This window comes from Pogona vitticeps, chromosome 4, assembly GCF_051106095.1.
Source record: "Pogona vitticeps strain Pit_001003342236 chromosome 4, PviZW2.1, whole genome shotgun sequence".
Taxonomy (NCBI): domain Eukaryota; kingdom Metazoa; phylum Chordata; class Lepidosauria; order Squamata; family Agamidae; genus Pogona; species Pogona vitticeps.
Genome location: NC_135786.1, coordinates 216,928,816 through 216,951,567, shown reverse-complemented (window position 1 = coordinate 216,951,567; position 22,752 = coordinate 216,928,816). Strand labels below are relative to the sequence as shown.

The following is a 22,752-nucleotide window of genomic DNA, read 5'->3' as shown; positions in this document are numbered from 1 at the left end:
AAAGGTCCAGCTGAATCACTTTCCTCGAGTGACCTTGTCCCCATGGAAAGACCACGACCGTCCATTCTAGAGCTTCTGCCGATGTCCCCTTTTCTTTAGACTTGTCCGGGTCAGGTAGCAACCCCCCTACCTTCAAATTAGGGAAGTCCTCCAACAATCCACACATTCTATCATATTCGTATTCTCTTTTATCAGCGCTCTTTTCCTCCCCTTCCTTCTTTTTCTCCCTCCTTGGTACACTGAACTGTCTACTCCCACTTTGCTCCCCTATATCCTCCTCCCACATGGGCAAAATTAACTCCTTCTCCCTCTCTCTCTTCCACTAGACAGATTTCAACTTTCTCTTTCCCCTTTGATTCCCTTCTTCTCCCTTCCTCCACATTCAACTCCTCACTTTCCATTGTCTTCTCTACTTCTATATTTCTCTCCCGCTCAGACGTCTCTAGCTGAGGGGACGAGTCACTCATTCTGTTCTTTCTCCTTTGGGTCTACCACTCCTTCACAGTGACCCAACTGAAAAGGGGACCATCCAGATATTTTACTACCCTAGTATGGAGATGACAGCAGATATCCTATGAAAGCTTCTACCAAGTGATTGTTTCAAGAACCTGCCATACAAGATGAGGAACTTTTATACCATAAAAGGTAAAATTACGCAAACATAATAGATGCCAAGGCATAATGGCAAAAGTATGAAGAAAACTGGCTAGCAGTACCTTTGCTCCTCACTAATACTCCAACACACAAGGTATCACAATGCAAATGAAAGAGTGTGTTAGAAACTCTCAAGAAAAATGTGCAAGTTTTTGTGTGTGTGTCATGTGTGCACGTGTTTGGTAGCAGAAAACACTGGTCTTTCAAAACAATAGCACTTAATATCAGTTTGTTTCACCTTTGTGCTTCAATGTTGTTATTGTATTCAAGTACAAAATATCAGTTCAGCTACAAGAAATGCAACCCATATGGACAGTGGCAGGTGGTAAAGGAGTATAAAAAGCATTGTACATTAACAACTCAGCTCACTTCCTAAATAAAGTTATGGATGATGGCTCTTGTTTAAATAACTAGATAACAATTGTATATTCCTACACTGATTGACTGAAATGATAGACAGACAGACAACATATAGTGTAATTCATATTTGCATCTCAAAAATATAAATGAAGGAACACCACACTGAACAAAACAAATTATTTCATAGATTCATATGAGCTAAATTACAAAGAATACAGAACACTATATTATGAACATAACAAAATGTCCTCTAGCCATAATCTTTACTTTCCACATTTACATTATTTAGAATTTATATTAATTAGTTTCAGCAACTAACCTACTTCATTTTATATTCCAAAAAGAACCACAATAAAAGTAATATAAGGATTTACCTTTGAAGGGGAGGGACGCTGGGTGACCAAGATCTAGTCCTTCCTATACTGTCTCCACGGTGAGGTGACCCTGACCGAGAGCAGTGATTGGATGACATCACTTGTTCTGGCACTGAGAGTGTTGAGCTTTGGAGATCTCTCCCATTATGACGGTAATCTAGAAAGAAAGAAAGTTCAAACAGCTGACTGATCACCTAGGTGTTTTTTCCCTATTTTGTTAGATTTGTATGGATGCTAGAAGTTATAATCTTACAAAAGGTGTTATAACATATAATGCAGCTGCATGTTAATAATGATTTAAAGTACAATATGCATAACATTTCAAATTAGTACAGAATGATCATAAAAACCTAATTCTAGAGATAGAATTTTCAGAATTAATGAAAAATAATTTAGTCACAAAGATTTTTTGTGGCTGACAAAGTTGCATAAAGAAGCAAGTTCCATTGTTGCTGTTATGTGACATCAAGTTGTGGCCAATTTATGGCATCCCTGTAAATAAGTGATCTTCAAAATGTCATGTCCTTAACAGTCCTGCTCAGCACCTACAAAAGCAAGTCTGTGGCTTGCTTTTGAGAGTCAATCCATCTGTTATTTGGTCTTCCTCTTGTTTCCTTTTCAAAGGAGCATAACTTTGCTTGTATAGGAAACTAAAGCAATGGTCCTAGAGTTACTGCATTCCTTTGATAATGTTTCATCAGAGGCTGGCTTTTCTAATGATTTGATTAAGCAGTGCAAAAATGGCATGGAGGTAAGAGAATTGGTCTACTTCCAGCTAGTTTGAAGGCTTCCAATCACATAATTTGGCTTGTAGGGGTATCCTGCTGAATTATGGAACTGGGAGTTCACTAATTCTAAAAAAATGCATCCCTAGTACGAGCCCTGCTAGAACAGACTACAGGCCTATCTCATCAACAGAAGAATAACTTCTGTTTGACTGGTATTCAGAGGAATGATGCTGCATTACTTAATAATCTATATGACCAGTTGTACCTGATATTCTTATCAGTTACAGTAATGTGTTTGATCAGCCTTTAACAACATTTAAATTGGTGGGCATCTTTCCATCTTGTAGAAAGAAGCAAACTCTTTTTTAAAACTATGCGCTGCGCGAAATGCTTCCTTACCATTCAGCTTCATTGGATGATACAGGATTTTATTATTCAAAAACATATCACTATCTGAAATTGTGATGTATTATTCATATTTTGATTCCCAAGCTAAAATGCCATTCCTCATTGGGAAATTCCTCCAGTTCCTTGGTGAGTTTCATTGCCCTCTTCTGCACCTTTTCAGCTCCACAATATCCTTTCTGAAGTGCAGACACCATAACTGTGTACTGTACTCCAAGTGTGGTCACATCACCGTAAAGTCATGACTACCATATCTTTCATCAGCTTCCTGATGATTCTTATGGAAAACGTGTTTTTAATTGATGTGGCAGACACGATTTGCAGTTTCATTGAAGCCGAGATCCATTATGAAGCCAAAACCCCTTTCCTAAGTACTCACTCTCTGCTCAGAAGTTAGGACTGGTTTTGCCCCAATGTGTGCATTTGCCATGTTATTCCCCATTTACACAACTTGGACAAATACTTGCTGTTTCCAATTTCTTTTTGTACTTATAATTTCAAATAATCTAGTGTTATCAATAAACACGTCTCTCCCAACCTTAACTCTGGATCATACACAAGCAAAGTAAAAAGCATAGGTCTCTATCTCCTTGGAAGACCTCATTTCTTTCATTGTACAGTACTCCTAACTGTCCTCTGAGGCTCTTCTGTTTTAGCATTTTCCTTCCTATTGTCTTCTTACTCTACCTGCATGTCAGTGTTATGCATATACTTCCCATTATTTTCCAAAGCTTTTACTTTTCAGTCCACTACTTAGTTTTCATACATATTTTCCTCATTTGGTATTACATCTCAGGCCTACTTGCCCCTTTACCTGCCCTGTTTCTCAGGCCTTCTTTTCATTCAGTTTTCCAATCCTTAATTTTCCAATCCTCAGAGTCTGACAGAGATTGGGAATAGCAGTGTTTGGGATTAGTACAAAAAATGGGCTGTTTGCAAACAAACTGTCGTTAATGGTTTTATTACTCCAGTGACTGAAATGCCAGTTCAACATTTTGAAATACCATGGGGCTGCTGCTAAGCAAATTGATAGCAGGAAGGGGAGCATATATCTTTGTCAAAACAGGCTTTTCAAAGCAGATATACTAACCCCCTCTTCCTGTATAAGGATGCAATTACATAGCAGGAAAAATGTGAATGCATCCACTGGAAATCACACTGGGAAAGTTGGGTTTCCCTGAGCTAATTAGCTTCAGCCAACCACACACTTGTCAGATGAGGGACAGGGAGGATATCAGTATTGTTGCAGCTTGTTAACAGTTTGAATCCTCTCTTTCCCACACTTTGTGCCCTGGTGTACTTGTTTCCCTCTTCCATTCCCGTTATGGTTTCTTTCTTTCTTTTAAAAGCTTGATGTCCTAGTTCTAAGCCAGCTAGGTGTCCAAAGGGGTAATGAATCAGCAGAGAGACAGGAAGGAGTTTTCATTTCAGCTTTATTTCCAGCTTCTTACGGTAGATCTAGTCTGCTCTGGCTGCCTAGATTTGCAGGAGACATGATAAGAGCAGAGGTACCTCAAAATGTCTTCCTTCTCCCTGCTGCTATGTGAACAAGTGTTAATATAGAATGCTGTGAGCAGAGAAGGAATGTTTAGTATCCCAACATATAAATCTATATAAATAATTTGTTAGATATGAGAAATCTAACATCAGTTTTAAAATTCTATTAATAATGGAATACATCAGTCAATGCCTGCTGTTTATGGGACATTTGCAAAAGCCAGTTTTCCGCAAACTCCATCATTTTAGAAACAAAGCAAAGCAAAGCAAAGCAAAGCAAAGCGTGCTGCTTATATACTGCCCCATAGTGCTTCAAGCACTCTCTGGGCGGTTTACAAGTTAATTATGCAGGCTACACATTGCCCCCCCCCCCCAGCAAGCTGGGTACCCATTTTACCGACCTCGGAAGGATAGAAGGCTGAGTCAACCTTGAGCCGGCTACCTGGGATTGAACCCCAGGTCGTGAGCACAGTTTTGGCTGCAGTACAGCACTTTAACCACTGCGCCACTTTTGGGGGGAAAGCTACATTACTCTTCAACTTTATGGTGAGCATTTACTATGAAATACCTATATTTCATTCCATCTTATTTTTTGTACACAGACAAGAGGCATTGTTCACCTGTGTTTTCCCCCTTTTCTCTAGAATATAGAAAATCTGATGTTTGGTGTAGGCCAGTATGACCTACAGGCTGTGTCTTTGTCAGTGGTCCGTTCCTACTCCCAAAAACTCAACTCTATCGCCTGAGACCTTCCCTTGTATAATAGCAATGCCATTACATTACTTCTTTGTCTCTTTTCCATTTTCCCTGAATACAACCATGAGAATCCTAATCACAAGTGGAACTGCACTGTACCCATAAACATCACCCAATATTTGAGATTGCGGGGGTGGGGGAGGACTTTATTCTAGAGGCATTCTTAAAGTAGGCTTATGCAATGCAGTTGATAAAGCTGCAATTCCTTCCCAAAAACACTACTGTTATTTGTAATTTGAAGCAGCATACTAATTATCTGAGTACCGCTAAATCACCAATAAACAGAAGCATCTTTATGGAATATTTAATTAGATTATTAAAAACATAGTTCATTGTTTGGCAATTTTTAATAAGCTGCACTCTAGGCCAGAAATTTATAGTCAAAATTTCACATAAAAGGAAAAATTATTACTGCACTGGGTATTACTGCATGATACAAAGAAACTCAGCACTCCCTTGGCACACAGTCTATGGCAGTGGTCACCAACCTTGAGCCTCCAGATGTTCTTAGACTACAACTCCCAGAAGCCTTCACCATCATCTCTGCTGGCCAGGATTTCTGGGAGCTGAAGTCCAAGAACATCTGGAGGCCCAAGGTTGGGGACCACTGGTCTATGGTACTGAATATTTACCATCTGAAGGGGGGTTAGTGGGGAGAGGTGGGGAGAGAGAGATCTTACTTGGAAAACTTAGTGTTGCAATATTTTTCAAAAGATAATGAGATCCTTTCACATAAAATTAGAATATAAACTACTAAGTAGTTATTAAGAGCAAATAAATTACAAAAAATCACACCTGCTAATTACAACTTGAAACCCTCTAGCTCCCAAAATGTATTGTTTCCTAGAAGGGTTCTTGCCTCTAAGCTGCCAGATATATCTCCTTCTGATTCATCACTCTGAGTACTTAATATTACATACCCATGAAAATATAGCATTCAGCCCCTATTATTTCTTCCTTCATGTTGATATCATACATACCAATAATATATATCAAAATATGGCACAAGAGACAGGACAATCATCTGATACAAGAATTCAAGTTTTACAAAATACTAGTGTTGGTGAGAGGGAATTGCATTTATGCCAATGGCACTCTATAAGCCTCACCCTGGAACCAAAGCAAGGAAAACTGGCATTCCCTCTCATGACAAAAAGATTTATCTCTATTATTCTACAGTGGTGCATCGCACAACGATTGCTTCATACAACGATGAATTCACACAGCGATGGGTTTCTTTGAGGAATTCCCCCATCGTTTAACAATGTTCTCTATGGGGGAATTTCACTTAACGATGTCCCTTTTTCGCTCCTGTAAAAGTGTCTTAAACTGTTAGAAACCTGTTTTAAATGCTTGCAATCGTTAGCCCACCTCCTGAACCCCATGCAAACTTAATTTGGTGTTGTTCTGAGTCGTTGTTAATTTTTGGTGATTTTTTTAATTCTCCATTGAAAGCCTTTGAATGGTCCGTTTTATATGTTGGGACGACTCAGAACAACACCAAATTAAGGTTGCATAGGGTTCAGGAGGTGGGCTAACGATTGCAAGCATTTAAAACAGGTTCCAAACATTGTAACACACTTAAAAATGAGTGAAAACAGACATCGGAAAGGACTTCAAAAGCACTGAAGCCGGCTGAAGTCCAAGAACATCTGGGGGCCCAAGGTTGGGGACCACTGCTCTAGTTGATGTCATTGCTTTATTATTTCCACAGGTATTGCAAAAGGCTTCAAATTGCAACATACTGACTTTCAGAAATAAATATTGCAAAATACAGTCCATATTTTGTAACAAATCCCTTTCAGATATTGTGAAAAGACAAAAGAACTAATATAAATTCTTTCCAAGTCCCACTGGCAGGTAGTTCCCATCAAATGAGCAAGAGAACATATTCATAAACACAGGACAAGAACTGCATTTATCATAGCAAATTAACTTTTTCAAATTTAAATGCTGTTACCTGACACGACTCCTATACCATCATCACAGTCATAATCTGAGACTTCACTATCACTTATTCGTTTGGACCCTAGGAAAAAAAGAAAAATAACTATTACAGGTGGAGATGGCTATATAGAAATGCTATATTTATTAAAGTTTATCATTAATAAGGCTCAGTAGCTTTTTGACAGATAGTTTTTCAAAACACATATAATTGTGTATGAACATACACAAAATTAATAGTATTTTAAATACTGAAGGTCTATGCACAGTGCTTAACTAAAATAACTAGAGCTTACTCAGCAAAAGCAGGTTCTAAGTCCATTATCAGACCTTAAGAGAGGTAATGTGTGAAAAAAACATATTAATCTCCAGCTTAATTTTATATAAACATGATTACCCTCTTCTTTGTTTTCTACAGAGCAGAAATATTATCCACACTGAATCAACAACAGTGAGCTTATTTATTAACAGTAAAATAATCCTACTAGGGTGGAGTAAATTTCAGCTTACTTTAAGACTGCAAATAAGATACAAAGGGATTAATGGATATAGCCAGGTGAAGCAGTGAAAGTGTCTAAACTTAAGATACTGAACATGATCGTATTTTTATCTCCTTCAACAGGTATGAAAATCTAAAAATAACCTGCATACTCTACGGCCAGAAAACACTGGAAAGAATCGCCCTACCTCAGAATGAATTTGACAACACGATATTGTTTGTTTGTTTGTTTCATTTATACCCCGCCTATCTGGTCAACTGCGACCACTCTAGGCAGCTTACAACACACACTATAAAAACAATTAGACCTATAGCATAGCACATAACATAATTTGCATAAATAAAAAGAAATAAAATTTTCCCCCCAAGATGGCAAGAAACAGGGTATATTATAACAGAATAGGAAAGAAAGAATAATTAGGAATTAACTGGAAGGGGGGAAGGACTGCCTAAACATCCGTGTTTTCAGTTGTTTCTTGAAAATACCCAGCGAGGGAGCCATGCGAATCTCAGGAGGTAAGTTGTTCCAGAGGTGAGGAGCCACCGCCAAAAAGGCCCAGTTACTTTGTTTTTTCCTTCTGGGCCTCCCTCGGCGTCAGGCTCCTCAACCTCACCTCCTGACTCGCGCGAATGACACGGGTAGAACTGGGTAGGAGTAAGCGTTCCGCCAAGTATCGAGGCCCTAATCCATTTGGGGCTTTAAACATAAGCATCAAAACGCTGAAGTCAACGCGGAACCAAATGGGCATCCAATGCAACGCAGCCAGATAGGAGAAATCAGCTGTTTTTAAAACATTGTTATGCGAAACGCTTACCGATCATTGCAAAGCCATGTTTTGCTATTGAAAACATCGTTATGCTATCACTTTTGCAACCGCAAAAAAACTCATCGCTATGCAGATTTGTCGTTAAACGAATCGCTCGTTATGCGGGGCACTACTGTACAACATAGCCAGTGCTGACAATGGACTTTGAAAGACAGCCAGGGACCCACTTTGCAGAGCACCCCCAAACACAGTAAAATTGGCTTATCTCATGTTATTCTCATTATACCCAAGTCTGATAAACTGCATCCAATGTTCTGTGACATGTAGAACTGTCAGGCTGGACATTCTTCTACAGACACTGCTAACAGTGTATTAATTTAGCCTCAGTAATTTGGACTTAAAACTTTGGATACCAGTTCAGTTTAAGTACTTCATCAGAGAATTACAAAACTACATCACAAAATAATCCAAAGAATAATAATAGTGCTTTAGCCCACATGAGGAAAGCATAGACTACTCAACAGCCCTTTGGAGATAAATAGCTCAAATCTGTTCTGATTTGGATGCTGTAACTGAAGCAATGAAGTGGATGTAACTTTGGCTTGTCCTTGTCCAGTAATAAAAGGTATGTTTCAACTTGCATAGTCTATAAACGTGGACAGGATCCTTGGAGAAGTGGACCCTCAGTATTTTAGTAAATACACTGGCTTCTCTATTTTTTAAAAAGTAAGCCAGTATCAATATTTTAAGAGATTTCAAAGTATTTTAGCTGTATTTTAATAACATAATGAATTCATAGCTATTTTAATATTTATAACCATATTGTATTTTAAATTTCTAACATTTTAAAACGGTTTCGTAAGCAGAACTTAATAAATTTAAATAAATTAATAAGCATTTGCGAAGGCTTTCACGGCCGGGATCTAATGTCTACTCCTGTCCTCTGAAGATGCCGGCCACAGAGACTGGCGAAACGTTAGTAAGAACAACCTTCAGAACACAACCAAAGAATCTGAAAAACCCACAACAACCAACTTAATAAGTAATAAACTATATCTTTCTGCCAGTATGAATCCTGCTGATGTCTTTGCAGAGTCAGAGCTATAAGTTTAAAGTAGTTCAAAAAGCATAATTCTGCACATTTTTGCAGTTAATGACCAGTAGTAATATTAGATACAGAGATTCAGTATTCCATTTATTTATTTATTTATTTATTTATTTATTTATTTATTTATTTATTTATTTATTTATTTATTTATATTCCATTGTTGAGCCTCAAGTCCCTTCTACACAGCTTAGGGAGAAACAAATTGAACATAAAAATCATATTTATATTTAAGAATTTGTAGTTCTTTAAAAATAATAGGCTATACACTGAAACATCGCAAACATGGCCAAATGCAGAGTAGGAAATGAGAACTGAAAAAAAATACACAATCAATTTCAACTAATGATTCTGAACATGATATGCAAGTCAGCTGATAATTATGTAGTACAACATGCTCGTCGTTTAGTCGTTTAGTCGTGTCTGACTCTTCGTGACCCCATGGACCACAGCACGCCAGGCCCTCCTATCTTCCAGTGCCTCCCGGAGTTCTGTCAATTTCATGTTGGTTGCTTCGCAGACATTGTCCAGCCATCTCATCCTCTGTCATCCCCTTCTCCTCTTGCTGTCACACATTCCTAACATCAAGGTCTTTTCCAAGGAGTCTTCTCTTCTCATGAGATGGCCAAAGTACTGGAGCCTCAGCTTCAGGATCTGTCCTTCCAGTGAGCACTCAGGGTTGATTTTCTTTAGAATTGATAGGTTTGTTCTCCTTGCAGTCCAGGGGACTCTCAAGAGCCTCCTCCAGCACCACAGTTCAAAGGCATCAATTCTTCGGCGGTTAGCTTTCTTTATGGTCCAGCTCTCACTTCCATACATCACGACAGGAAAAACCATAGCTTTGACTATTCGGACTTTTGTTGGCAAGGTGATGTCTCTGCTTTTTAAGATGCTGTCAAGGTTTGTCATCGCTTTCCTCCCAAGAAGCAGGCGTCTTTTAATTTCGTGGCTGCTGTCTCCATCTGCAGTGATCATGGAGCCCAAGAAAGTAAAATCTGTCACTGCCTCCATATCTTCCCGTTCTATTTGCCAGGAGGTGATGGGACCGGTGGCCATGATCTTAGTTTTTTTGATGCTGAGTTTCAGGCTGTTTTTTCCCTCTCCTCTTTCACCCTCATTACAAGCTTCTTTAGTTCCTCCTCACTTTCTGCCATCAGAGTGGTATCAACTGCATATCTGATATTGTTGATATTTCTTCTGGCAATCTTAATTCCGGTTTGGAATTCCTCCAGTCCAGCCTTCCGCATGATGCATTCTGCATATAAGTTAAATAAGCCAGGGGACAATATGCAGCCTTGTCGTACTCCTTTCCCAATTTTGAACCAGTCAGTTGTTCCATATCCAGTTCTAACTGTTGCTTCCTGTCCCACATATAGGTTTCTCATGAGATAGATAAGGTGGTCAGGCACTCCCATTTCTTTAAGGACTTGCCATAGTTTGCTGTAGTTCACACAGTCAAAGGCTTTTGCATAGTCAATGAAGCAGAAGTAGATATTTTTCTGGAACTCTCTGGCTTTCTCCACAATCCAGCGCATGTTAGCAATTTGGTCTCTAGTTCCTCTGCCTCTTCGGAATCCAGCTTGTACTTCTGGGAGTTCTCGGTCCACATACTGCTGAAGCCTACCTTGGAGGATTTTGAGCATAACCTTGCTAGCGTGTGAAATGAGTGCAATTGTGCGGTAGTTGGAGCATTCTTTGGCACTGCCTTTCTTTGGGATTGGGATGTAGACTGATCTTTTCCAATCCTCTGGCCACTGTTGAGTTTTCCAAACTTGCTGGCATATTGAATGTAGCACTTAACAGCATCATCTTTTAAGATTTTAAATAGTACAACTGGAATGTCATCACCTCCACTGGCCTTATTGTTAGCCAAGCTTTCTAAGGCCCACTTGACCTCACTCTCCAGGATGTCTGGCTCAAGGTCAACAACTACATTGTCTGGGTTGTCCGGGATATCCAAATCTTTCTGATATAATTCCTCTGTGTATTCTTGCCACCTCTTCTTAATGTCTTCTGCTTCTGTTAGGTCCCTCCCATTTTTGTCCTTTATCATGTTCATCTTTGCACGAAATGTTCCTCGAATATCTCCAATTCTTTTGAATAGATCTCTGGTTTTTCCTTTTCTTTTATTTTCCTCTATTTCTTTGCATTGTTCATTTAAGAAGGCCCTCTTGTCTTTCCTTGCTATTCTTTGGAAGTCTGCATTCAATTTTCTGTAACTTTCCCTATCTCCCTTGCATTTTGTTTCCCTTCTCCTCTCTGCTATTTCTAAGGCCTCGTTGGACAGCCACTTTGCTTTCTTGCATGTCCTTTTCTTTGGGATGTTTTTTGTTGCTGCTTCCTGTACAAAGTTATGAGCCTCCATCCATAGTTCTTCAGGCACTCTGTCCACCAAATCGAGTTCCTTAAATCTGTTCTTTACTTCCACTGTGTATTCATAAGGGATTTGGTTTAGATTATACCTGAGGAGCCCAGTTGTTTTTCCTACTCTCTTCAGTTTAAGCTTGAATTTTGCTATGAGAAGCTGATGATCAGTCCCATAATCAGCTCCAGGTCTTGTTTTTGCTGACTGTATAGAGCTTCTCCATCTTTGGCTGCAGAGAATATAATCAACCTGATTTCAGTATTGCCCATCTGGTGATTTCCATGTGTAGAGTCGCCTCTTGTGTTGTTGGAAAAGAGTGTTTGTGATGACCAGCTTGTTCTCTTGACAAAACTCTATTAACCTTTGCCCTGCTTCATTCTGAACTACAAGGCCAAACTTCCATGTTGTACCTTTTATCTCTTGGCTCCCTACTTTAGCATTCCAGTCTCCTAGAATGAGAAGAACATCTTTCTTTGGTGTCAGTTCTAGAAGGTGTTGTAAATCTTCATAAAATTGTTCAATTTCAGTCTCCTCAGCAGTGGTAGTTGGTGCATAAACTTGGATTATTGTGATGTTGAAAGGTCTGACTTGGATTCTTATTGACATCATTCTATCATTTTTGAGATTGTATCCCATTACAGCTTTTCCCACTCTTTTGTTGACTATGAAGGCTACTCCATTCCTTCTACAGGACTCTTGCCCACAATAGTAGATATGATAATCATCTGATCTGAATTCGCCAATTCCTCTCCATTTTAGTTCGCTGATGCCCAGGATGTCAATGTTTATTCTTGCCATCTCCTATTTGACCACTTCCAGCTTCCCAACGTTCATAGATCTTACATTCCAGGTTCCTATGCAGTATTTTTCTTTGCAGCATTGGACTTTCCTTTCACTTCCAGGCACGTCCACAGCTGAGCATCCTTTCAGCTTTGGCACAACCACTTCATTAGCTCTTGAGCTACTTGTCCTCTGCTCTTCCTCAGTAGCATGTTGGACACCTTCTGACCTGAGGGGCCCATCTTCCAGCGTCATATCTTTTAGCCTTTTGTTTCTGATCATGGGGCATTCTTGGCAAAGATACTGGAGTGGCATTGCCATTTCCTACTCCAGGTGGAGTACAACATGCTACCTGACCTCTAGTAAGAACACTAATGTTTACACATCCATGGAAAAGAAAAAAGACCTAAGACCTCTAAAAAGGACAGGTTACTTACCTGTAAAAATGGTTCTTCAAGTGGGTTCTCTATGAATACACACCAGTGGGTTTAGTCAGCGCCTGCGCTGGCCTCTCGGAATTTTCTAGAGCTTGTTTAATATGGGTAACAATGCATTATCATCTTTATTAATGTTACCTGGTCTTTTTGTTTTCATTTTCCTTGTCTTCATAGTTTCCAGCTACTATCAGAGACCAATTCTTTGTTAACAGCTCAGTTGGACAAAGCGGTTGCAATAATAGTTAATTACAGGCTTATAGAAATGACTTGCCTGTTTAATCTCCTTAAGGTGTTATTGGATGTGGTCCCAGGGCTGCAAACACTCAGAGAAGAAGGGATACAAAAACCCCACTTGGTGGGCAGCCAAACCCAACAGTCCAAACAATCAAACTGCAGCTGAACATATGACATTACCAGTGTCAGTGCCAAGTGCCAAACACCACAGAGGAACAGATAGCACAGAGGTGTTAAGCTTATCCCAGTCTTTGCAAGGGGGGGGGGGAAGCAACATCCACTTCTTAATAGTTCAAGACAAAAAACAAAATGAAAATGAAAAATAAATCCATGTATAAATAAGTCCACTTCGTCAGACATAAGACTTCCATTTTATGTCTGAGGAAGTGGTCTTGTCCATGAAAGCTCACATCAAAATACAGCAGTTAATCTTTGGGTGCTACAACATCTTTGTCTTCTTTAATTTTTCTTTTCTTTTCTTTTTTTAAACTGATATGCTAGCACAGACTAACCCTTTTCTAAAACACATACCTCAAGTAATCTAAAGCTATTATTCAAATTTACTGAAGAACCTTATCCTAAAAATGTGCAGGTGCCCCATAGTTTGAAAGGGCTGCAACTATTTCTGACAGTAAATTTAAGATCTATTACTATGCAGTAAATAAAATTGTAAATGAAAATACAAAGCCACAATATTATGCATATTTACTACAAAGACCAGGCAATCATAATGAAGAAGTTTTAATGCAAAGACACTCTAACCATATCTAAGCAATATGATTACATGATAGTGGAAGTAATTCCTCATTATGTACTAAATAAGAAACTGCCAACCATTTTTGCCAAAAGTATCACAACACCCATTTCCACAAGAGCTGATCTACATCAAAGGAAGTAAAGTGGATATGCATTTGGCAGCCATGAGTTAAGGATTGAAAATGGCTTACAAATTCTGTTAAATGGTATACAAAGTACTATAATTTGTAGCAGTCTAAAGATGATACAGAAAACTCTCTGCAGGGTTGATTACATTTTGATTACTGTAACTAAGCATTAAGACTAGAAATGAAACTTTATCTACAGTAAATATGCCTATATTGCAAGCATTGTGCTTTATGGAGTTTTACCAATTGTTATTCTGCATCAATAATAAAATTTTAATAACAGTTCCATGGTAATGGTACAATTTTTAATTTTTACAGAAGTCCCAGAAATGATCTCAGTGTATATCAGATACAATCCATATACATCTTAACAGGGTCACAACATACATAGATTTTAGAACCAACTTTTCAGCAAAATACTTATAATAATAAGCAACTAAAATGAGAAATAATATAAGGAGCCAGTTTCTGAAAAGCAGAAAAAGAAAAGATAGAAGGCCTACTTCTGAAAAGCAAAAAAAGAAATCCATAAAGCATATTAGCAGTTAAACCGGTGCACAAGAAGTAGCAGAAGCACACCAATAGCATAAAATAGATAGTCTGAACATACACAAGCAATGAACAACATGCTTGTAATTTTACCTGAATTATATGAATACAAGCCTTTATCTGGAAAACAAATGTTAAAATGAAGTGATATCAGAAATAAATGAGGTCTTCACATGCAACAGGGATGTGAATTATCTAGAGGCGTAGTAGTACATATAACTGCAGTCACAATTCTTATGTGGAAAGGCAATGATAAATACCTATTCAAGATTTATAGTGCAATCTTATGCATGTTTATGCAGGTGCAAGTTCATCTGTGTTCAGTGGGGCTTACTTTCCAATATATATAATATAGCAATCCTAAGCCCATAGCCACATAAGTCTACTAGCACTAAAGAACTTTCTTTCCCACACCCCCTCCCCCAAGCAGCTAACCACAACCCTGAATATTAATGCCAAAGGCTTTCCCGGCTTCTCCAGGACAAATTTGACGCAATGGTGCTGCTTAGGGAGTGGGGAGCATCCTTCTCTGGATTCCGCTGATGGAAGTAGTTCTATTAACAAAACCATCCCATTAGATTCCAGCCCTAGCACGTTAGGATTGCAGCCACCAAGTGTGAAGATCATACTAAGCAAAGCGCGTGCAAAATTAAGTACAAAACATTCCTCTTGTGATGAGTATATTTTCAACACATTCTGAGATATTACCAATGTAGCCATAGGGCAGAAACAAAATTGATATTCAGGCCCTTACACTGGTAGACAAAATATTACAGAACTAAAGGAAATGAGCACCTGTATATCTTTGCAATTCTTCCCAGCATTGCACAGTGCTAATAAACTATTAGGGCAGCAGTATACTATCAGCACAAAAAGGAGACTGTGGGGGGATAGTATCTGGGGACAGGGCAGATGAGAGTAGTGGTTAATCAGATTCTTGTGCTGACTTAGAGATCGCTTTTGTCCCCAGTGGCACTGCAATGTTATGTTTGACGAAGAGATGCACTATTTTAAAATATTCCACTGACTCGGTAGATCTGCAATAACCATCAGCCCAAACTTCCTCAATCATATCAGAGAATAAGGCTTTTGCTCCCCTATTAACAAATCATAATACAGTAATGCACACTATGCTTGAAAAGAACGTACAATTCATTTATCAAGAAATGCAGTCAGATCATTTCGCTTCTACATCATCAGAACTAGACTCTCTAATCAATCGAACAATCAATGGCTAAGAAGAACAAAGAAGTTCTTATTAGAACTTTTACAGGTCCTCTGCATCTGAGTTTTGGATAGGAACAATCACCAGGGATCTCTAGCCACTGCTGCCCACATGGGTGAGCACAGCCAATAGAATAATAACTTCTTCTATCAATCTATCCATGCTAAGCAATACCAGAAATCTGCACTCAGATACATATGGGTTGTTTCTGATATTAGGAAAACTGTACTTTGGCTAAATAACCTCTCTTAACCAACATCACTGGCCAAAGTCATGACTCATTCTTTGATACAGGATCACAACACAGAGCAAAACACAATGGGGACAGGACAAGCAGAAGGAGTGAAGGACTAAAAACAAAGTGAAATGCTAAAATGCCTGAATGGTAACTAAGATAATTGACTGGCACAACCCTTCCCCACCCCCCACCCCCAAAATGAATTATAGGTAAGTGTCCCTGAAAGGAGTTTCTACCGGAGGAGAATTTCAGAGTTTCTGTCCCTTAACTGAAAAGTTCTTACTGCTTTCCTGTCTCTAGAACTAAGGGGACTCTAAGGCAGAAACATGAGGAAGCTGGTAAGCCTTAAGGTACCAAGGCTCCCAGCTCTCTAACAGGTTTAAAGATTTAAAGAGAGTGTCTTTTGCTAAGAAATATCTGCACACTCCTTCAAATGCTTCCTGAAGGTAAGCCCCAGTGAGTTAATTAAATTTTCTCTCGAGTAAGTATGCATAGGATTGCATCCTCAAATAACTTAACCATAAGTTACAGCACAAATTATGTTCACACAACCAGGGCAAAATCATTCAAATAAGGAAATCAACATAATGCTTTTAAAATATTTGATTCCATAGAGATAAAATCATGTCGAAACCTGAAGGAAAAACAATGTATGCCATTATTTTCCTTAACAAGGCATGCTAATATTTTCTAAGGGACCTTGTGACTAAACAAATGAAATGATAATAATATTGCAAAGTTGGCGTATTCAAAAATTTATTCAAATGGTGAATTCTTAGATTGAATGGGTCTGCTCCAGCTGACTAATATCTAGTTCCTTTTGAAGCTATTTAGGTGTGAGATCCTGAGGCATCAGAATAAGCAGTTTGCAGGTAGAGGTCACATTGTAATAATATAAAAATAAAGCAAAAGAAAACAGCAAAACAAAAAACAATCCCTATAAATATAAACTTGTACAGCAAAGAACAGGTTGGAATAGATCCTTTCTATCCTTCCTTGTAGGCATCCTTCAGTCTCGAAAGACTATGGTATCGTGCTCTGTATGGAGGACTTGGAACAGCGTCTAGTGTGGCTGAGGAGGCCAATTCGAGAGTGACAATCCCTTCCACACTGGAGACAAATCCAATCTGTCCCCTGTCCAGCTCCCTGGTTTTGCTTCCTTTGTGACTTCCTCTTTGCCTCAGCCTGCTGGACAAGGGTCTCTTCAAATTGGAAGAGGCCGTGATGTACTGCCTGCCTCCAGGTTGAACGATCAGATGTCAGAGTTTCCCATCTGTTGAGGTCTATTCCTAAGGCCTTCAGATCCCACTTGCAGATATCCTTGTATCGCAGCTGTGGTCTCCCTCTGGGGCGATTTATAGATCCTTTCTATATCCCTTTGTTATGTAAACATTTTTGTAAAGCTTGCATAGAGTTCTATCCATGCAGAAATATCTAAAAAAAATACATCACACTTCTGCACTTTAAAGTAATATCATCTCTGTTTACTGATATATCTCCTTCTGCTCCTGTGATAGATTAGGCCCAAGCTAGTGGTCATCACACATACTGTGTCACTGAAATCCATATATTGGCTGAAATTGTTTTGTACACTTACACACATGGCATAACTATTAGAGGCGAATTGATGTATGTTAGGAAGTCTCCACAGGCATTATCTGTCTCACGTTGAGTCACATGATTCAGTATGCCTATGGAGATTTCTTATGTCAATTCTCTTCCAAAAGCTAGCCCATTTGTCTAAATATGCAACAGGACTTCAGCCATCGTATCACTGAAATCCAGATGTTAATTACATTTTTCTGTGAAGTAGCACTGTGTCCTGTACTTATCATTAATCAAATTATCTAGAAAAATCTGATATATTATGTTTATATTATCAGAACTGATGTAATTTAGAAACTGGCAGTAGTTTCAGGACAGACAAAAGTAAGCTATTTTGAAAGAATGTGATCTGTTAATTGTGAATGCCTCTGAACTTTATCTGTAGAGTCTTTATCTAAGCATGTCTAGCACCTAAGACAATTGTCAGGAGAAAAGAATGCTCATATTCTATACATGACAAAAACCTACTGCTGACCATCCCTGTATTCCACAATCACTAATACAATAAATTTTGGACTTGAATATCCATGGGGCCTTATGGGTTCATTGCAAACTCTAAAACCTACAAGCTATTATAGGCCATTCACCCGGGAGAAGCAAGTAGCACCGCATTAATGAGCAGAAGTGTACCACCAAGACTTAGACAACTTATGCAAACATAAATCAGCAATAAGATTCTGACCACAAAGGTTTTTTTAATAATACCATTAATTCACCCATTTTTCTTGGATACTATTTTAAGACAGGAACTTGGGGTATTAACTGGGGAATGGTAAATCACTTCCGAGTATTCTCTACCTAGAAAACCCCAGAGACTTAACAGTACTCTATTAAATTGTGCTGCTTATATAGAGGCCTATAGTGCTTACAGCTCTCTCTGGGCAGTTCACAATTTAATTATTCAGGCTATTATTGTTATTATTTGAGGTTTCAGTTGGAATTTGCTGAGGTATTTTAACTGGCATTTTATATGTTGTCATTTGTATAATGTCTGTGTGATTTGCTGAGGCTAAAGGTAACTAATTAACAAGGTGCCATGTATATCTCAGTTATGCAACCGGGCACATGACCAGCTACACAAACAAGATGCACGCAGGAAGCTGGCCATTAATCACCTCTTGTTTCAGGTGTTTAAACACCATAATACGCAAATTAAATCAGAAAAGGTAATGTTTGTTAAATAAAATCAAAAGGAAATCTGACATTTAAATGGGTAATATTTTTACAACTGCATATCTGTTCTTAAATGTTAAAAGGTATGTCTGAAAGAACAAGGGAAGGCTAGTGCTTCTGCATGAAGAAAATGATAATTAAAAGAAAAGAAAAGTGACAGATTTCAATACACACACTACTGTGGAAGTAGTACGATGTGATTATAGATGGTACAGTGCAAAAAACAACATGACATACTCAGTTACCAGTAGAGAAAAGAAGCAAGAAGGAAAAACAGTGCAGTATTTCCTAATATAGAAATGAATTCTCAACATTATTTTTCGTGAAAAGCTTAGTCAAAAACACTTAAGGCAGCGCTTAAGAAAATACCATTCCCTCTAATGCCATTTAGATATAATATTTTCAGTCTCTAAGAAAACAATTCATTTTATTCCACACAGACACAAATACACAATTAATAAAATTAACAACTTACTTTGCAGTCTTCGTGCAGGACTCTCTCCATGGAGCTGTCGTCGTGGCAAATATGGGGAAGGATGGGGAAGTGGCAATGAGGAAACATCATGTGTCTGAAGTTTGTACCAGTGAGGCTCATCATCCAGCAGAGCTGTTTCTAATTCTATTAGAATCTTTTAAAAGAAAATAGAATTGCAGTACTTAAATTGCAAAGCAACATTTGTTCTATGTTTTATAGATCACACATAATGGTTTATTCATGTACTTCCAATATATAGATTAAATTTAACAACCACATTAGTTTCATGGCAAATATCCTCACTAAAAATCACAATCAGAAAAAAAGTGACTAACTACCTAACCTCAACTTCCACCAACTTGATGAAGATAAAACTACTGGCTTTGGAAAAGTCCATACTCATGTAGCTCAGAAAGTCAGATATCTTCTGCTCATTTCAAATTTAGTGTGATATTCACAAGAATCCTAATAAAATTTTCTTTGATTCAGAAGGAATGCCAAGCTTCTAGGCGCATGCAGATTAGCATGGACAAAGACTGTACAGTATAGTCTTCTGGAGAGCTTAATTAATAAATAGAGAAGCCAGGAACTCTAAAAAATACATGGTCCAGGAATATCTGAAATTGAGACAATGCTGAATGTGTTCAGGCTTTGCAGAGAGGCCTCATACAAAATTTGGGGGGAAATAGCATAACCAAAAATTTCTGTCATAAGCAACAGGGTATGTAATTGTATAGGGCTTTAGGCAGAACTCTTTCTCAACAGCTACTCAACCCTTTGGATTGGAAATACTAAGGATAGGAGGAGAGTTTTTTCCTCTCTCATTGCCACTGGCAATGGTGCGGCTAAAAAAATTGTAAATAAATAAATAAATAAAATAGCAGAATTCATTATGAATTGGAGGTGCAGGATGGGCAAGACAACACAGTACTTCACATGGGATATAGTTAAAACTTTGAATGGCTAATGCAGTGAATAGCAGCAGATGTGTTGTGCAAATGAATGTCCTAATACTACGTACTACTGTATTTTCTGTTCATTGAGACTATTCTATGGTCTGTTCTTCTAATACTAATAAACAGAATTTACATGTTATTCCACCACTAATACAACCAAAGGATAGTCCTGCCCACAAAAAAAAGACTGTGTGTGATATGTTTTTGATATCTTCTCAGTTTTTTAAAAAATGTGAAACAAATTCATTACAAACAATCACATAACATAAAATACCTCTCCTAAAAATTCACTTTCTTCCTCTCGAACCCGTGCCTGGTCCCAAAGAGTAATTTCCAACATTCGTTCTCGAAATTCTCTCCGATGAACTGGAGAATAAATGAATGTTTGGTTCCATTTAGGTTCCAGTGTTTTCTTTACTGTTTTTGTTCTTCTTTTGTTCTTATCACTGCAATTGAAAAGTGCATGTTAAAGGTTTTGCTATTCTGTTGAACACATGCTTGACAAAGTAACAGTGGGAGAAGAATAAGGCTGGGTGTTTGGGTTCAGGAAGTTCTAGAATGTGAGGAGATACCTCCTCATTGAAACTGTTGAGATAAAGTCCTAAGTGTTAAAATTACACAGTTACATAAATACATTAGAATAAGCTAATGTACCTTAGTATAACTAGTTAAATATATTCCAGAAACAGATATGCCTTACAAAAGATTAAGACAAGTTGGAACAAAGAAGCCTTAGAGTACAATTAAGACCAGCATCCTATCCTTGGAATAAATGTTCTAAGGACACGATTAAGCCCTATCCACTGTTTTCATTTTCGATAGGACTGGTGCAGAAGGAAATGAGGAACATACTGTAAGGAAAAGGTACTTCAAAGAAAGAAACTTAAAAAGAGTAATAGTTTTGATTACTTAAGGTGCTTAGTGTAATCATCTATAAAACTTACCCTATGTATTCTGGAACTTTTGGCTTCTATACTACACCTGAAGGTATGTATATATTGATTTCCCTGCTCACATTAAACACTTTCCTGATAGCCTGCAAATTAAAATGGCTCTTGACAGATTTATTAGAGAAATGTCTCCACAACTGCATATATCTGACCATGCTACATGAAGACATATTTTGTTGTTGTTTAGTCATTAAGTTGTGTCCGACTCTTCGTGACCCCATGGACCAGAGCACGCCAGGCCCTCCTGTCCTCCACTGCCTCCCGGAGTCTGGTCAAATTCATGTTGGCAGCCTTGGTGACACCGTCCAACCATCTTCTCCTCTGTTGTCCCCTTTTCCTCGTGCCCTCACACTTTCCCAACATCAGGGTCTTTTCCAGGGAGTCTTCTCTTCTCATCAGATGGGCAAAGTATAGGAGCCTCAGCTTCAGAATCTGTCCTTCCAGTGAACGCTCAGGGTTGATTTCCTTAAAATGAATAAGTTTGTTCTCTTTGCAGTCCAGGGGACTCTCAAGAGTCTCCTCCAGCACCACAATTCAAAGGCATCAATTCTTCGGCAGTCAGGCTTCTTTATGGTCCATCCCTCACTTCCATACATCACTACTGGAAAAACCATAGCTTTGACTATACAGACCTTTGTCGGCAACGTGATGTCTCTTCTTTTTAAGATGCTATCTAGGTTTGTCATTGCTTTCCTCCCAAGAAGCAGGCGTCTTTTAATTTAGTGGCTGCTGTCACCATCTGTATAGATTTCACGGGAAATAGATAAGATGGTCAGGCACTCCCATTTCTTTTAAAACTTGCCATAGTTTGTTGTGGTCCACACAACTTTCTGACTTTCTCCATAATCCAGCACATATTAGCAATTTGTTCTCTAGTTCCTCTGCACATTCAAAATCCAGCTTGTACTTCTGGGAGTTCTTGGTCCACATACTGATTCTGTAGTTGGAACATTCTTTGGCACTGCCCTTCTTTGGGATTGGGATGTAGACTGATTTTTTCCAATCCTCTGGTCACTGCTGAGTTTTCTAAACTTGCTGACATATTGAGTGTAGCACCTTAACAGCATTATCCTTTAAGAATTTAAATAGTTCAACTGGAATACTAGCACTCCACTGGCCTTGTTGCTACCCATCTGGTGATGTCCATGTGTAGAGTCGCCTCTTGTGTTGTTGGAATAGAGTGTTTGTGATGACCAGCTTGTTCTCTTAACAAAACTCTATTAGCCTTTGCCCTGCTTCATTTTGAACTCCAAGGCCAAACTTACCTGTTGTTCCTTTTATCTCTTGACTCCCTAATTTACCATTCCAATCCCCTATAATGAGAAGAACATCTTTCTTTGATGTCAGTTCTAGAAGGCGTTGTAAATCTTTATAGAATTGGTCAATTTCAGCCTCTTCAGCATCGGTGGTTGGCACATGAACTTGGATTACTGTGATGTTGAAAGGACTGCCTTGGATTCGTATTGAAATCATTCTATCATTTTTGAGATTGTATCCTAGTACAGATTTTCCCACTCTTTTGTTGACTATGAAGGCTACTCCATTTCTTCTACGGGATTCTTGCTTACAATAGTAGATATGATAATCATCTGAATTGAATTCACCCATGTAGTAGATATATTACTCCCGTGTTATATATATTTGCCAACACTATAATTTAAGTTAATGATTTAATATGAATATGAAATACACCACTATCCAAAAGCTTTTTAGGGACATCTATTATCAAGTTTAAGAGAGACGTGGTGGTGCTGCAGGTTAAACCGCAGAAGCCTCTGTGCTGCAAGGTCAG

At 38.4% G+C, this 22,752-nt stretch overlaps 1 protein-coding gene across 50 annotated transcripts in view; it reads right to left on the bottom strand.

The window, feature by feature from the left end:
• Positions 1–22,752, bottom strand: part of RIMS2 (regulating synaptic membrane exocytosis 2) — a 466,814-nt gene that overhangs the window by 164,567 nt on the left and 279,495 nt on the right. For 29 of the 50 annotated variants that reach the window (XM_078393641.1, XM_078393664.1, XM_078393670.1 and 26 more), the window contains 5 exons: positions 20,285–20,456; positions 19,055–19,208; positions 14,432–14,458; positions 6,735–6,803; positions 1,389–1,545 (listed from right to left, as the gene is read on the bottom strand). In XM_078393641.1, coding sequence (XP_078249767.1) covers positions 1,389–1,545; positions 6,735–6,803; positions 14,432–14,458; positions 19,055–19,208; positions 20,285–20,456 — 579 coding nt within the window. The remainder of the gene's footprint in view (positions 1–1,388; positions 1,546–6,734; positions 6,804–14,431; positions 14,459–19,054; positions 19,209–20,284; positions 20,457–22,752) is intronic. The other 21 variants (XM_078393659.1, XM_078393667.1, XM_078393671.1 and 18 more) reach the window with 1 other exon arrangement.